This window comes from Onychomys torridus, chromosome 18, assembly GCF_903995425.1.
Source record: "Onychomys torridus chromosome 18, mOncTor1.1, whole genome shotgun sequence".
Taxonomy (NCBI): domain Eukaryota; kingdom Metazoa; phylum Chordata; class Mammalia; order Rodentia; family Cricetidae; genus Onychomys; species Onychomys torridus.
Window position 1 is genome coordinate 6,277,108 of NC_050460.1, and position 16,804 is coordinate 6,293,911.

At 50.0% G+C, this 16,804-nt stretch overlaps 1 protein-coding gene across 2 annotated transcripts in view; it reads left to right on the plus strand.

Annotated features, from left to right (window-relative positions):
• Positions 1-16,804, plus strand: part of Foxp4 (forkhead box P4) — a 53,363-nt gene that overhangs the window by 6,700 nt on the left and 29,859 nt on the right. For both annotated transcript variants that reach the window (XM_036167781.1, XM_036167782.1), the window contains exon 2: positions 12,771-13,005. In XM_036167781.1, coding sequence (XP_036023674.1) covers positions 12,787-13,005 — 219 coding nt within the window. In that variant the 5' untranslated portion in view covers positions 12,771-12,786. The remainder of the gene's footprint in view (positions 1-12,770; positions 13,006-16,804) is intronic.

Sequence of the window (16,804 nt, forward strand, 5' to 3'; positions counted from 1 at the left end):
CACTTACCAGGACAGCCTCACCCCTCCCCCACACTCTTTCTTTCTGCTTTTAATTTCACATATTTTCTAAAATCAAAGTGCTGCTGTGAACCCCTTTGCCTGGTTTGGCGCTGGGCACTGGCTGGCCTCACCTTTTCAGGGAGTCTACCTCTCTCTATCTGGTTTCCCCTTAAATAAACAAAACCTCACCCTTCATGGGGCATCTCTCACTTTTTTTTTAGCATTTTGTTTGTGCACACATGAACACGTGCCATGACAAACATGTAGAAGTCCGAGGGACAGCTTTTGGGAGTCGGTTCTTTCCTACTGCATGGATTCTGGGAATCAAACGTAGGTTGTCAGGCTTGGTGGCAAGCACCTTTACCTGCTGAACCATCTCACTGGCCCATCCCTCCTGCTGTCCTGCTGTCCTGTTGTGGAATATTTGTTTAACTAGGCAAAGATGTGTTGCATTTGTTTATGTTGCATTTGTTTAACTATGTAAAGATGTGTTGCATTTTCATTAATTGAATAAAATTAACCTGGGCTCAGAGAGGCAGCATTAGCAACTAGTTGACAGGAAGTAGCAGGGAGGGGCATAATGTGGGGTTTTTAGTTGGGGCGGTGTGGAAGAAGAAAGAAAAAGAGATGCCAGCCAGCTGGCCACAGAGGAAGCAGGAACATAGGACATACAGAATGAAAGGAAGGTAAAAAGCCCAGATGCAAAATGTAGATGGATAGAAACAGGTTAAAATAAGTTAAAAGAGCTAGTGGACAAGCCTAAGCTAAGGCCGAGCATTCATAATTAATCATGTCTCCCTGTCTTTATTTGGGAGCTGGTTGGTGGCCCAAAGAAAATGCCAACTCATCATTTTTAGGAGTTATTTAGAAGTTGTCGCCCTTGGCAGATGATTTATCAGTAGGGGAGAGGGCACAGGTATGGACCCCCCCCCCCCCCCCCCCGCGCAGCTTCCTGAGAGCCAGGGTAAGTGTCTTCAGGAAACAGCTCCTAGTGTCATGGAAGATGGCGTGGGAAAGGCTCCGTAAGATATCTCCCTGCAAAGAATCATACAGCGGAGAACACCAGCAGGTCTCAACCTGTAGGTCGAGACCCCATAGGAGCCACATATCTGATGTTTCCATTATGATTAATTTAACAGTAGTAAAATTACAGTTACGAAGTAGAAATGAAATAATTTTATGGTCAGGGTCAGCCCAACATGTGTTGTTTGTATTGAAGGATTGCAGCGTCAGGAAGGTTGAGAACCATTGGCTTATAGCACCATCCTAACCTAACCCACATCCTGGTATCCCAAGGTGTGATTGTTACTCTCCTTTGACAAGGCCCAGGGCGGAGGTCTGACGTAGATGGAATCACTGTTGTTACATACAGAACTTGTCTCTTGAAAGGTTTATTTCGGGGGCGGGGGTGACATCACCCGTTGAATGACTTCACCCCTGCTTTTTGTTGGCTGTCACACAGTTCAGCCAGTGGTAGATGTCACATAGATATCCCCACTCAGGCTTCCTTTGAGCAATCAAGCACAGCCTACATTTGTGTGCAGTTGAGGACACACTGAGGCTGGGTGACAGTTACTTCTTTCTCCCTGGCCTCTGTAGTGGCCATCTTAGCTACTGAGCATATTACCTAGATCTTTCCTTTCTTTTTCTTTTATGTGTGTGGGTGCTTTGCCTGCATATATGTCTGTGCACCACATGTGTGCCTGGTGCCCACAGGATCCTCTGGAAGAGAGGCCAGTGCTCTTAACCACCAAGTCATCTCCCCAACTCCGGATCTTTCTTTTCTTTATCCATCCATCCTTCCTCCCTCCCTCCCTCCCTCCCTCCCTCCTTCCTTCCTTTTGAAACAAGGTCTTACTATGTAACTGGGGCTGGTCTTAAGCTCTCCTGACTCAGTCTTAAAATTTCTGGGATTATAGAAATTAAATCTGGCTTACATATTTTCTTTTCACATGGACATATGCTTGGTCCTAGGTTTGGTTATTTTGTTTGTTTTGTTGTAGTTTTGTTTTTTGAGACAGGGTTTCTCTGTATAGTCCTGGCTTTCCTGGAACTCTGAGAACCAGGATGTCTTTGAACTCACAGAGATCTCTGCTGGGATTAAAGGCGTGCACCCACACTGCCTGACTTGCATGATCCCACTATTCTTTAAGGAGAATGGGGGAGGGCTGCAGGGGGGGGGTGTAGGGACAAGCTACCTCAAAAGACTCCTAAGAGTCTTTCTGGCAATGGCTCAGAGAAGACCTGTAAGGACACTCTTGCCCATATCCAATCCCCATTCCCATGCGGCTGCTAAGAATCGACATTGGTGGGCAGTTCTTGCTGGTTTTGGTGGTTTCTGGGGTTAAACCAAATGCCATTAAGCTCCAATCCTAGCAAGTTGGTTTCCCCATTCCCCTGTGAAGTGAATTTTAAGGCCTCATGCTTCCAGAGGCTGGGCAAGTGCAAAGGGGCCCACCCCATCCAGGTAAGGCCCTCTGCAGAATCGTCACCCCGTTACCTGCTCCCACCCAAAACTTACCCTCCCTGTGTACACCTTGTTTGATCAGAAGCCTGGTTAGAGGAATGATTGCCTACCACCTCCACCCGATCCCCAGCGATGAGATTCTCCTTCACCAAAATCTCACATCCTCAAGAGAATGATTTGATGCCTCCTGTTATCAATTAATTGACAGGGAGGTCCCCTAAGAATGGGATCACAAGCTGGTTCTGGTCCATTGAGGCCTAGAGAGAATGAGGTGCCTTCGGAAACCAACTTGGATGCAGGAACAGAGAGGTGCAGGAACACTCGCTCAGTCTTTGCCTATTTGCATGTTGTTATGTATTAGATGTCCCTGAATTGGTGCCTAAGATGTTCCTGAATGCCATGCTTAGAAATCTTCTGGGGAGACAGGGGGCAGGCCTGGGTCAAGGGCCATGGAGTGCCAGACCAGGTGGTCTGCCACAAGCCTACAGGAGCCTCTGGTGCCAAGGGCACCACCAGAACCAGGCTCCAGACAGACTCCAGATGGTCATTTGGGCCCTGAATGGGTAGCCCCTACCCCTGAACCGGCAGGCCCCCCACGTAAGACGTCACTATTTAATTAGCTGTGTCTGATTAACCAAACTTGGCATTAGGCTCCCCTTGCCCTCTTCTTTCCCAGCTCCGAATCAATGGCTTTGATATGCTAATTAGGGAGTAATTTAATTTCAAAAGGCCGCAATTAACAAGGGTGTTGTGGACATGCTGTAGTTAAGCGGAGTAATCTAATTTGCATTAGTAACAAGCAGGGACTAATTAGAAGCTTAATTAGACACTTAGATGGCTCTTATGTTTACTTTCTTAATGAGATGGAGTGGGCTCTTTGGTTCTTTCTCTGTCTCTCTCTCATCCCTGTCTCTGTTAATCCTTCCTTTTGGTCATGGTAATAGGGAAGAGTGTTGAATGAGGCTGCCTTGCCAGGCCTGGTGGAAGCACTGTGACGTCCTCATCCTCGTAGTAAAAGGAGCAATGGAGAGAAAGTGGCAGTGAAGAGTGTCTTGAGTCTATGGATTTGGCAGCACTGGGCTGGGATGCTGGGAAGGGTCTGGGACCAGATGACCTTGTCAAGTTATTTGTCATCTTTAAACTGGTTCCTCTTTCAAAGTGAGCCACAGGAGTGTGGAGGAGAGAAGAGGGCCAGGCTATGGTGGAGGCAGCCAGGGACTCTGAGTGGATTGGCTGTGACTAGGAAGTCTAAACTGCACTTGAGGACTGAACCTATCATCCCAGCTGCTCAGGAGGCTGAGGCACATTTAAGGCCTATCTAGGTTATAGAGTGAGTTCAAGGCCAGCCTTGGGTGCCTTAGGGAAACCCTGCCTGACACTTTAGGGGAAGAAAGGTTTTTTGAAGGGTTGATATCTCAGCCCAGTGGTGAAGCCTGACTTACACAAGGACTTAGGCTCAGTCTCCAGTACCGTGAAGAGAGAGAGACACATAATGAAACACATTGGCAAATTATGCTTTGGAGGCTTTTGCTGCCTGTGACCTAGTGCAGAAGTCACCTGCAGGGGTCTTTCCAGAGTACCACACACCCTCTGGGCACCCATCCTTTCAATGCCGTAAGGTAACATTTGCAAAGTGTGTGTGTGGGTGGGGGCAGTTTCTGCACCCTGGCTGCGTCTGTAGTTCAGAATCCTGGAGAAAGCTGTGTGAGGTGCCATGCCTGTACCCCACTCCCCAGAGTCGGATTTAACTGGTCGAGAGGAAGAAGTAGGGATGGTTTGTTGTTAAGGCTCCTTCGTCAGGAAGATCCTTGGGTGCCTTTGGTTACCTATCGTTCTTTTTCACTCCAAAAGCCAGGCCTGTGTTTTTCTCACCTCTGTTTGCCAAGATTCCCACCTCATGTACCCAGTATCTGTTGCAGGACAAGGTCCACTCTGCACCTCTCTACCAGGAGCTTGTGCGTGCCGCAGGGGCTCAGTGTTGGCTTCCTCATGTAGAAACTGTCTCGGAGAAGGAGCTGTGTGAGTGGAGGGAAATGGCCTTCAGGAGGAAAGGACAGACAGGTACCAATGGGTGGACAGCAATGAGATCAAGAGCTTTATAGATACACAGTTCCAAAGCTGAGAGCAGTGATGGCACATGCCTGCAGTCTGAGTAATGGGAGGTGGAAGCAGGAGAGTCAAGAGTTCAAGGTTATCCTCAGCAGAATTGCCAGTTTGAGTAACTCTAAAGCCTGGCAGTGGCTTTGTGACCCCAGCCCCGGGAAAGTCAGGAGGATTGTGGGAGTTCCAGACCATTCTGGCCTGCCTGGTAAGATCATGTCTCAGAAAAAAAATGAAACCAAAATAAAAAGCAGTAATAATGAAGAAGTGACTACCTTTTAAGCAAAATGTGGAGTGTCCTGTTCTCCTAAGTGAAGACAGGTAACAGCCCATGTGTCAGACTCTGAATGTGTTGTGTAGACCAGGCTGGCCCAAATTTCCAGTGACCCTCTTGCCTCTGCCTACTAAGTGCTACGACTACAGGCTTAGGATGCCAGACCTGGTTGGTGTGTGTGGTTTTTTTTTTTTTGTTGTTGTTGTTTTGTTTTGTTTTGTTTTTGTTTTTGTTTTTCAAGATAGAATTTCTCTGTGTAGCCCAGGCTGGCTCTGCCTACATCTGCCTCCTGAGTGCTGGGATTAAAGGCATGTGCCACCACCACTGATATGGTTCTTGGTTTTTTAAGACACAATCTAGCTGTGTAGCTCAGGCTAGCCTGAAACTCTTTCCTCCTAGCTCAGCCTGTTCTGTGATTATAGGCATGTACCACCACACCCAGCTATGCATTTCCCTCCAGAATATTCTACCAAGATGTCATTTGCTTTTAGAATTAGAAAATAAAACATTTTGAAACTTGGGGAGGAAACCCCTCCTCCAAAGGTTAGCCCAGGACAGATTCCCAGTCAAGGGCTGTGTGGGTCAGGTGACCCTCTGAAATGGGCCCATCCTGGCCCTGCTGCTTGTCTTAAGCCTCTCTAGCCCTGAAGTTCTGTGCTAAGAGGACTCGCATGGTCCCTAGATTTGGGGGCGGGTAGCTCTTAAGGTGCCACATGCCATTTCTGGAGGATCTTTGCCTTGGCACTCAGGCACAGGTGTGTAGGGAAGCTGAGGTGCCAGCCCCTGATCCACAGATGGGAAAGCCCCCAAGTCCCAGGATAGGAACTTGGGGAGAGGGTGTTTGTTGCCTAGGGTGAAAATCAGGGCCTTGCTTATGGTGAGCGGAAGCGATCCCACTGAGCTGGGTCCTCAGCCCTTAGGGGCTCTCTAGCTTGTGGGTCCTACCCTAACTTTTCTCAGAAGCTGAACAGAAGGCTGGAAGGGGTCAGGTGAGCTTTTTGTTTTGTTTTGGTTCGGTTTTTTGTTTGTTTGTTTGTTTTTCGAGACAGGGTTTCTCTGTGTAGTTTTGCGCCTTTCCTGGAACTCGCTTTGGAGACCAGCCTGGTCTCCAAATCACAGAGATCTGCCTGGCTCTGCCTCCTGAGTGCTGGTATTAAAGGTGTGTGCCAACACTGCCCAGCCAGGTGAGCTTTTAAACTCCAGAGGGGGCTGCAGCAAGGCCCTTGGGAGCCCCAGGAACTGCCCTTCCCTGACCGCCTCACTCATGCACCGTGCCTCATTTGGTTCTGAAGCATCCTTGGAGGAAAGGATGACTTGTTGGTATCAGCCCCATATTAGAGATCCGAACACCAGGGTGAAGGCTGGTGACCTCACTGTTTCATGTCGTGAAGCATGCCAGCAGAGGGTTAGTGGTAGGTGGCGAGTGAGTGGCTGCTTGCAGAGCTCTCCATGTTTCCTCGGCAGCCTGCAGCCAGTGAAGGTCAGAGATGCATTGAGTCCCTGGGTCCTCGACATGAGAGGTACACTCAGCTGACTGTAGGACCAAGGTTGATGGCCCTGAAAAGACTTGTTAGCAGGATAGCCAGAAAGAAAGGAATAGGCAAATAAGGTGGGCTCCATACTGTATTCCATGCATATTCATGTATGTCTTCATATGTGATCTAGGAAATGTCACTGTTCCAAAGACCTTTAGTCCTAGAAATGTCTGAACCCAGTAGGCTCTCTTTTAGTAAATGAAGGCCTTTGCACGTGTGTGTGTGTGGGGGGGGGGTTGGGGGGGGCATTCAGGCTATAGTCTGCCTGGCCAAGCCCACTCATGAAGGCCTTTGCATGTGTGTGTGTGGTGTGTGGGTTTTTTTTGGGGGGGGGCATTCAGGCTATAGTCTGCCTGGCCAAGCCCACTCATCCTTCACAGCTAACTTGTTTTAGCAAGAGGCCTTCCCCAATCCAGACTCCATTTAAGGTAGAGCCCTGGGTGTGGGGAGGGGTTTCGTATGATCAAAAGACACTGTGTGCATGTGTGAAATTCTCAAGAATTAATACAATTACTATATTTTTAAAATTTAGAGTCCCATTTATTCCTTATTGGATAGAATTCATCTCATCTGAGAGGGGCTATTTATATGACTTTATCATTTGTCTCCCCTCACGAGAAGGTAAGCTCTAGAATGGCATGCTGAAGCCTATTCTCTGCATACCCAGCCAGGCACCCTGGTGCTGCCTAACACCCTGGTGCTGCCTAAATGCTTTCTGAGACTATGAATGGTGAAGGATCATTGCTGGTACAACATACTCCTGACTGGCTAGCTGTGGAGGGAGAGAGAACCCCACAAGTGGCCACCTTTTCAGGGACAGATACTCAGAAGAAAACATGAGTGGAGCCTTCACCTCTACCAATCACCTTGGCTGAGTCTTTGCATACCTCCTAGAAAGAACTGCCCTTCAGGCTCTGTGGCTAGATCTGTTTGGGGGTTAATTGGACCCTAAGTGCTGGTTGAGTGAATGCATGGCCTCAGCGGTCCATCAGCTAACTAATTTGGTCCATGGGAAAGCTAGCTCTTAAGTGAAGCTTTCTCTCATTCTCGGAGCCCTCCTGCCTCAGACAGGCAGGTCAGCTGCACGGGGGAACTCTCGGATGGAGCCCGGTACAAGCATGCTAAGTTTTTGGTTCATCCCTGGGCTCGCTCTTCTCCACGGTCTTGTGCTTTAGGATGTTCTGTCGCTGCTGACTGCAATCGGCTTCCTCGGCATTCTTTGGAGTTTTAAGTAGACAACATCCACTTATTTGCTCCAAGTCTTTCGGCAAGTTTGTGACCGACAGGGCTGCAGCTAGACACCAATTTTCTAGCCCTAAGTGTCAGACTTTTAACCGGACCACGTTCTGCTTCAGGGGCCACCAGGACTCGGGTACAGGTGGCCCATGGCCACGCCCCATCTGTCTCCTCTCCTGCTGCTGCGCTGCTGCTCCCGGGATGCAGGACGCGCGCGCGAGCTCCTTGGTCTCCCCCAACCCCCTCCCTCGCGGGTAAACTCCAGGCATCCATCAGTCTGTTAATTGCACTAATTAGAGATCGCGGAGGTGTTAATTGGAAAACCCTGGTATTGTGCCTGTTTGGGGGAAGAAAACGTCAATAAAAATTAATTGATGAGTTGGCAGGGCGGGCGGCGCGGGGTTCAAGGCGAGGCGTAGGGTGTCGTGGCAAATGTTACGGCTCAGATTAAGCGACTGTTAATTAAAACGCGACGGTAATTAATACTCCCCACGCCATATGGGCCCGCGAAAAGGCACAAAAGGTTTGTCCACGTGTAGGGCTCTGGTGTCTTTCTCCGACTCCCAGAAGTACCCCAGGCCTGGAGGGCCCCTTTGGCCCCTAGCTAGGTGCAACTCGTCACTTCCGGCAGGGAGGGGACGGGGCGGACCCTGGCTGGTTCCGAGAAGGCGTTGCTGCCTTCGCTCCCGCTGGGGTGCTTCGTAGAGGCAAAAGCCTCAGGGAAAGTGGGAGCCCTCAGATGACCACGGAGTTCCCCAAAGCGGAAGAGGTAGCTGTGGATTTAACCTGCCTTCCTTCCGAGGATGCCTGCTGGAGCCCAGGCCTGACTACGGCTCCCCAGTGCTCAGACTTCACCAAGGGAATCCGGAGTATGGGAGTGTAGGATCTACCCACATGTAGCCCTCCACATCCTGGACCCCCGCCCCCCAACACACACACACACACACACACACACACACACACACACACACCCTCTGTAAATGGTCTTCCACTACCCACAACATGTGGTGGGGGAGTGGTCTGGGAATGCTGGCTGAGTGAGAAGCCCTAGTTTTAGCAGTTCTTAGGGAAATTTGAAAATGTTTGGTGCCCATTCCTTAGTGACTTTTTGGGGTAGGGAAAAGCAGGGGCCCGCTGGCTGCTAGCGAGATTGGCCTTGAAAACCTGGTCCTCCTGCCTACCCTTCCTGGGTGCTGAGGAGGAGCACACACCAAGCCTGAAGGGACTATTATATGAAGAGTGGCCCAGTGACTTGCCCAGGCCACACAACTCTGACTAGGTGTCTAGTCTCAGCTGTGTCTTTCCCTGCTGCAGAAAGGTGTATACAGAGAGGACAGGAACATGTGAAGTCAGTAAGACAGGAGTATAGGAATGAAGGACTGCCCAGAGCAGCCAGCTGTGATCCATGTTGGGTGGAGCCTTTGGGATAAGGGACTAAGCCGTGACTCTAATGGCCTCCTGGTGGCTCCCAGCAACACTCAAATACTATGGCTTCACATCCACCAACTAGGCTAGGGAGTCCGCCCCCACCTCCCTGGAGCTCCTGAAACTACTTTCCTATGGAGAGAAGGCAAACTGAGTTCCTGAGATGTAGGAAGGCAAAGGGCTCATGGTTGATTTGTGACTGAGCCTAGGCTGCCATCTCTCCTAGCCAGAGTCAAAGGCACACCAGTGATTTGCTCAACTCCTTCCTTGTTTCTAGTCCCTGATAACGGTGACACCCCACCCCACCCCACCGCTAGCTGGCTGAGAGCCCCAGACATTAGCGCCTGCTCACCTACAGTACAGGGAACTCCCCATCTTCATTACAACACTCTTCTGAGAGGTGGGTAGGAGGCTGGAGGCTGTTGGCTGTTGCTGTGCTCAGTCTTGGAAGGCAGGTGTGCCAGGGCAAAGGTGAGGATTCCTAGAGGGCCTGGAAGTTCCTGCCACTTGGGTTTGAGGGGCTCGTTGGTGGGTGGGCGGGAACCTGGAAGGAGGCATATGGGTGTGTGTCAGTGGGCACGGGCCCCAGGAGGGGGCAGAGCACACTCCAGAAGGGAATGGTTGCTATTCATACACCCTGCGGAAATGACTTTTCAAATGTATATAATCTCAAGCATGCAAATGAGAGGCTTGTTCAATATGAATGATCGGCCCTTGAATAGCTATTATTACATGGCACATTGCCACAATTGCGTTGTTCACTTGGTGTCGCTATCCCCTCCCCCTCCCCCTCCTCTCCGAAAGGATGGGGAAGGAAGGACAACTCCACTGACATCCTCCTTCCTTTCACTCCCCCTTTTCCAAACTTGCTGTCAGAGCTACAACTTTGCTGTGCTCCTGTGAATGTTGGAAGGGGACCACTTCCCCTTCCCTGAGAGAAAGAGCTGCCAGATTCTCCTTACTTTGTCCTGCAAGCGCCAGCCCCGAGGCTCGTCTTTGTTCCCTGGGGCCCAGGAGTTCTCAGATCTCAGAGTAGCTCGCCTGGGATTCTGAGCTGGAAGCTGCTCTCTATGCAGCAGGGCTGGAATTAGAGGAGTGGGTAGTGGGCTCCTGCTGTCTTCCCACTTCCTCACCCCCAGCTGAGGCCCAGGCCTGAGTGGGGGACATTACTCCTGAAGTTTTCGGGGTGGGTGGTTTCAGGGGAGGGGGCTGAAGCCCTGTGCTGTGGTGGGTGGAGGCCAGAGCCCACCCATCCATCATTTGGCAGCTACTAGCCCTGGGGCCGACATGGCTATTACAGGCTTGGGATGGAGTGCTCAATCTCTTCCAAACCGTCACCTCCACACTCTACCCCTGCTCTACCTCCTCTCAGATCTCAGGAGTGGGAGCTGCTGACGAGAACATACTGTGACATTGAGGCCACATGAGCAGTGCGTGCGTTCTTTAGGATTCCCTCTCCTCAATCCACTGCAAGAGACAGTCCAGAGTCAAAAACTGAGAAGGCCTCCAGAGTGGTGGTGTGACCCCTCAGCTCCCCCCCCCCATACCCTTACACACCTTCCCACCCTGCTCCCAGCAGGGATAAAGATTGAACAAGTGGCCCAGGGGACAGAAGGAAAGACTTAAAAGTAGGAATGGGAGGATGCTGCTGCTGGGAGCCTCACCCTGGGAAGAGTAAGGAACTCAGCCACCTCCTACAGTTTCCTTAATCTGTTACCTGAAGGGCCTCATCCTTTTGGCTGAGAAGGACATGTGGTTATCTGGCTGGCTTCTCCAGTCATCACTGGGTGTTCAAGAGGCTTGATCCCTGTGTGACATCAGACAAATCATTAGCCTCTCTGAACCTCGTCACCTCTGTCCTCACGGTTAGGGCGGATGGGGAATGGGCTGATGAGGGCTTACTTTGGGCAGGCGCCTTCATTGTCTTAAAGGTCTCCAAGAGGCTGGGATGAAATGCTTTTGACAGACAAGGAAATGGAGGTTTAGGGAGTCTGAGACATATGTTAAACAACAGTCCGCTTGGGCACTGACTGTTCCCTTTAGGGTAATTGTTCACGGGGTAATATAGAGTCTAGAATTTGAGAAGAGTTTGTTATGTGTGTGTGTGTGCCTGTGCGTGTGCGTGTGCGCACACACACACACACGCTAGTGAGTGCTGGGTGCGAGAGGCAGAGTCTTGTACTTGTGATCCCTCTGCTTCAGAGTCCCAGGATTACAGGCATGCACCTAGGGTCAAAGGCATGCACTACCCTCCTAGTTTCAGAATAGCATTTTATGCTAAACGTCCCCCTCTGAAGTGTGTGTCAGGCTGGTAGGATGCTCTACACCTGGAGAAGGGAACTCCTCACCCCTTGCTTTCCCTGCTGTTCACTGTCCCAGTCTGGACAGGTTACAGCCATTCCATGTGACCAGGTTTAAGGAGGAGGCATTTGGGTCTTGACCCTCATGCTTTGGATAAGGTTTGGGGCTGGTTAAGAGCACTGGTGGTTCTTCCATAGGACAGAATCGTGGGTTCAATTCCCAGCACGAATGTGGCGGCTCCCAATTGTCTGTAACTCCAGTTCCGGGGCATTTGATGCCTCTTCCTTCAGGATTCTTCATGTACATGCTGCATAGACACACATGCAGGCAAAACACACAAAGAAGTATGTTTTTAAAAAAGACTTGATTTGGGGTTTTTTTTTGTTTTTTCAGATTTAGTGTGTGTGTGTGTGTGTGTGTGTGTGTATGTGTGTATGCACACTTGTGTGGGTGTCTGTGGCGGCCAGAAGAGGGTGTCTGATCCCCTGAAGCTATAGTTGTGAACACTCCTATTTGGGTGCCAGGAACTAACAGCTAGTGCTCTTAACCTCTGAGCCATCTTTCCATCTTTTTGTTTTTGAGGCAGGTTCTCTGGTAACTCAGGCTGGCCTAGAACTCCTCCTACCACAGCCTCCCAAACAGATTACAGGTGTGATAGCTTTTTCCCTTCCTTCCTGCCTCAGTTTACCTAGTGCTGAGAATGGGAACGAAGCCTCACATGCTGAGCACACACTCTAGCCTTCAATTATACTAACTGCCCCATTTTGGGGGTGAGGCTTGCGAGGGCTTAGACCTAGGGCCTCTGTTTTCACATCAGTGAAATGGGTGTTAAATGCAGATCTCACTGTTCGGAGGAGGACTCTTGGGCTGTGGGTAGTAATAAATAAGAGTTACTTTGGTAGCTGGGCTGAGGACTTAAGAACTGAAGGTGGGCCCAGGATGCCTTCCATAGATGCTAAGGGCTCAGGGCAGCTAGTTTCCTGTGTTGATTAGGGCCTCTGTGTCCTGGGAAGCACCCTCTGCCCTCCAAACTCCTGCGTCTATATGGAAACAAAGTCAAGGGACATTGCTGGTAGAAGGGAAGAGATTTGGCAGGTCCCAGCTAAAAAGAGACCAAAACAGGCTTAGGACCCGAGGGGAGAGGTTAGGGCTCCTCTCCTGCTCTCGCCCGTCTCCTCTCACTGGAAGAAGGGAATGGGAGGCTGCAGGATAGGGACCTCAGCTGCTTTCTGTAGCTGCCCCTTAACCCTGAGGAAAGGGTGACATTGAGAGGGTCTCAGGAGGAGCTTCTGGGAAATTGAGGAAGGGACCCCCCCCCAGGACAGGGTTTGGTGAGGTGGGTGATGGGTGCGAGCAGCTTTCAGTCCCAGGTAGAACCTGCCTTGGCAATCTGTCCTTGAGCCTCAGCCTCTCCTCCATGTCTCTTCTCCAGGTCCTGACAGAGCGACATGATGGTGGAATCTGCATCGGAGACAATCAGGTCGGCTCCGTCTGGTCAGAACGGCGTGGGCAGCCTCTCTGGGCAGGCTGATGGCGGCAGTGGGGCCGGGACAGCAGGCGCAGCTCCGGCTGCGGGTAGGGACGGCTCAGGCCGGGAGGCGGCGGGCGGAGCTGACTGCAATGGCGAGATGGGCTCCACGGAGCTTCTGCACTTCCAACAGCAACAGGTAGGAGCAGGCTGATCTCCTCAGGCCTTTATCCACACCCTCTGGGCCACCCAGTATCTGTCGCTGCTCTGTCCTGCCTGGCACCCTGTCTTTTAGACAGTGAGAAGGGCCAGCCTCCAGGGGCTTCCCTGTGTGTCTGCTGTTGTGGTGGCTAGCCTGAGCTTGGGGAGCTCAAAGTGGTACTGTGAGCCCAAGTTTATAAAGTTTGAAATAGTCCCAGCAAAGCCATAAGGGCCGACAGCCGCCTGGGCAGCAGGCTTTGAAAGTCTGTTTTGAGTCTGTGAGTGTCTTGGCTCTTATAGGCACGTGGCTGGGAAACTGGCTATATTAACAGGTTTGGGAGTGTGTGCTCTGCACATAGGGGTGTTTTTATTTGTGCTGTGAACCAAGGCTGCCTACGTCTCTGATTTGAGCTGTGAAGAGGTTGAACTTAAAGGTACCAGTGGCCAAAGAGTGTGGAAAGAGGCCCAGGAAGGGAGGAGAAGGACAATCTCAATCTCTCTCTCTCTCTCTCTCTCTCTCTCTCTCTCTCTCTCTCTCTCTCTTCTCTCTCTCTCTGTCACACACACACACACTTTTTTTTTTCAAGACAGGGTTTTTCTATGTAACAGTCATCCTGGAACTCACTCTGTAGACCAGGCTGGCCTGGAACTCACAGAGATCCGCCTGCCTCTGCCTCTTAGTGCTAGGATTAAAGGCGTCTGCCGCCACCACCTATCTTATTTTTATGTTTTGAATTGTGTGTATATCTGCATTCTTCACACAGTATGTGCTTATGAGTTCAGGGGCCTGCAAAGGCCCCAAGTGTCCGATACTGTGTAGCTAGAATTATAGATGATTATGAGCCACCTGATACGGGTGCTGGGAATCGAACTCAGGTCCTCTGGATGAACAGCAAATATTCTTAACTGCTGAGCCATCTCTCCAGCCCAGGTTTGTATTTTCAAGGCTCACACTGGGAGCCCAGTCTGTGTCCCCTTTCTTCTTTTATGACTATAATCTGGCCTCTCTGAAGACCCAGGGGCACTAGGTGAAGAACCTAGTTAGCTTATGAATGAGCAGGTCTCAGCCCCACCCAAGGGTTAGGGTGGAGGAGATAATGCTTGAAGGGTTCAGAAGAACCAGCCCAGCCAGCCCTGGCCTTGGGAGTCAGTCCTCCATTGACTTTACCTCTTAAACTGTGGCTGGTGGCCTGGCCCTCAGGGGCTCAGCTGGGAAAGCAGAACAGGAGGACTCTGGGTGCTCGCTACCATCCTCACCTGTGCAGCCTGGGCCTTCCTGTTCCTCCAGTCATCCCTGTCATCCAGGCTCCTCCCTACCCCACCCCACATCTTAACACTTGAGGCTTCAGGTGGCTGGTCCTTTCAAACAGGGACAGAGGAACCTGTCCTGAGTCCCAGGCAGAACCTTAGCAGCCCACTGCCTTAGCCACTAACACGCTGATCATTAGGATGAGAAGCAGCCGGGTGTGACGCTCCACACTTGTTCAAGTAGGTGTGAAAAGTAGAGGAGGTAACAGTTTCTGTGTGTGTTGTTTGCATGTGTGCGCTCCTATGTACAGAGGGCAGAGATGGATTTAGGGGACCTTCCTTAGTCACTCCATATTTGTGGGGGTTTTTTGTTTTGTTCGTTTGTTTTGTTTTGAGACAGGGTCTCACTATTAGCCATTGCTGGCCTGGAGCTTGCTGTATAGACCAGGCTGCCTGCCCTGGAACTCAGAGATCTGCCTGCCTTTCTATGCTAAGATTAAAGGAGTAAGCTACCACACCTAGCATCTTATATTTTATAGTATGCATGTCGTGTGTGTGTGTGTGTGTGTGTGTGTGTGTGTGTGTGTGTGTGTGTGTGTGTGTGTGTGTGTGTGTGTAGTGTTCACATGCCACAGTGCATGTATGGAGCTTTGGAGAGTCAATTCTACTATCATGTGGGACCCAGGGATCGAACTCAGATCTTCAGGTATATGATCCTTGGGTGTTGGTGGGCAATGTCACATCATCCTTCTTAAGCAGATTCTCTGGGGGGAAGAGACCCACTGAGTCTGTGCTTTCTGCTGAGACAGAATCCTATTTTTTTAATTTTTATTTATTTTTTATTTTTTGTCGGAGCTGAGGACCGAACCCAGGATCTTGCACTTGCTAGGCAAGCGCTCTACCACTGAGCTAAATCCCCAACCCCCAGAATCCTATTTTTTATCAAAATATAATTAAACGTGGGCTCTTGCAGAGGACTCAGGTTTGATTCACAGCACCCATATGGCAGCTCAAACATCTGCAATGCCAGTTTAAGAACTCGGTTCCCTCTTCTGGCCTCTGTAGGCACCTGCATTCATTTGCATATATGCACAGACACACACTTACATATACATAATTAAAAATACATCTTTAAAAAATGTACACCTAGAACCTTTCCAAGGCCACGCAGTTTTGGACCATCCTGCATCTCTTTGCAAAGAGAACTATGCAAATTCAAATGTGGCTCAGGGTTGGAGGAGCCGCCTAAACTGGAAACTTAAACAAAGAACAAAAAACCAAAAACCTTGGTGCCAGCAAAATGGCTCAGAGGCTTGCCGCCAAACCTGACAACCCGAGTTCAATCCTTAGGATCCTTAGGTAGAAGGAAAGACCTGACTCCAGCAAGTTGTCTCCTGACCCCTACACATGCACTGTGGCTTGTGTACACACATACACACCCACAAAATAAATAAACAAAATGTAATTTTCAAGAGGAAAATAGAAAGCTTGCCATGAGGCATAAACACAGGCCTCTGGGTAACTGGGGAGATGTTTGGGCAGGCGAGACGGAACCGTCTGTACTGATCATATTTCTGGGCTCGGCCCTGTACACGGGCCATGACTTACCATCTCAAGTCCACGTTCCAGTCGCTCCTGTTTGTTTTGGGGACCATCCCAAAGTCCTGGAAAATCCTGTATCGGCTTCACAAAGAATCCGGGATGGCCGTTTTATCCATTTGGGCTCACTGTGGGCGAAGTGCCCAGGCCCAAGGGAAATATGTGAGACTTTAAGAAAAGGTTTCATTGGCTCCAAACCTTGAAAATAACACTGCAAAATTAAAATGATAAAATTTTCAATTAAAGTGAAACATAGTCTGTGGGTCATTCTTCCATTTCCAACAGATGAATTGAGGCTTTGGGAGAGAACATTCAGCAACTCTTGGTCCCCTAAAAGTAGGGGTTGTTATTGGCGGGGGGAAGCAAGATCAAGGAAGGGAAGTTATCTGTTGGTTCCACCTGCCTTTCAGCCATAAGCAGGAAGTCTGTAGAAGACAGCCTTTGGATTCACTGTGACATTAAATGTCATTAAATTGCTGCAGCATCCCTGGGGAGAGAGGCCACTGCGCTGAGACAGCCAGAGGCAGCCTCCAGGTACCTCGTTCAGGGTCCTCCCTCTCTCTCCTTGTCCTCCCACCATAGCCTGGAAGATGTGGGATGAAGAACTCACACACAGTAGGTGCTAAATACGTGTGTGAATAATCAGTGAGTGAGAATACCTCCTGCCTGGCTAAAAGGGTCTCTTAAAACAAGAAAGAAAAGCAGACGATGGGTCACTGGGTAAAAGCACTTGCTGAACTCATGCCCAGAACCCATAGTAGAAGAAAACTAACAGGTGAAAGTTGTCCACACACCTGTACCGTGGCAGCTGGGCCCCTGCACAAACGTACACACACACTATTAATAATAATAAATTAATTTAAGAAAATAGAGGGAGAAAAAAGTCAATTTAAAGCCAAGTATAGTAGCACATTCCTATAATCCCCAGCATTCAGGAAGCTGAGGCAAGA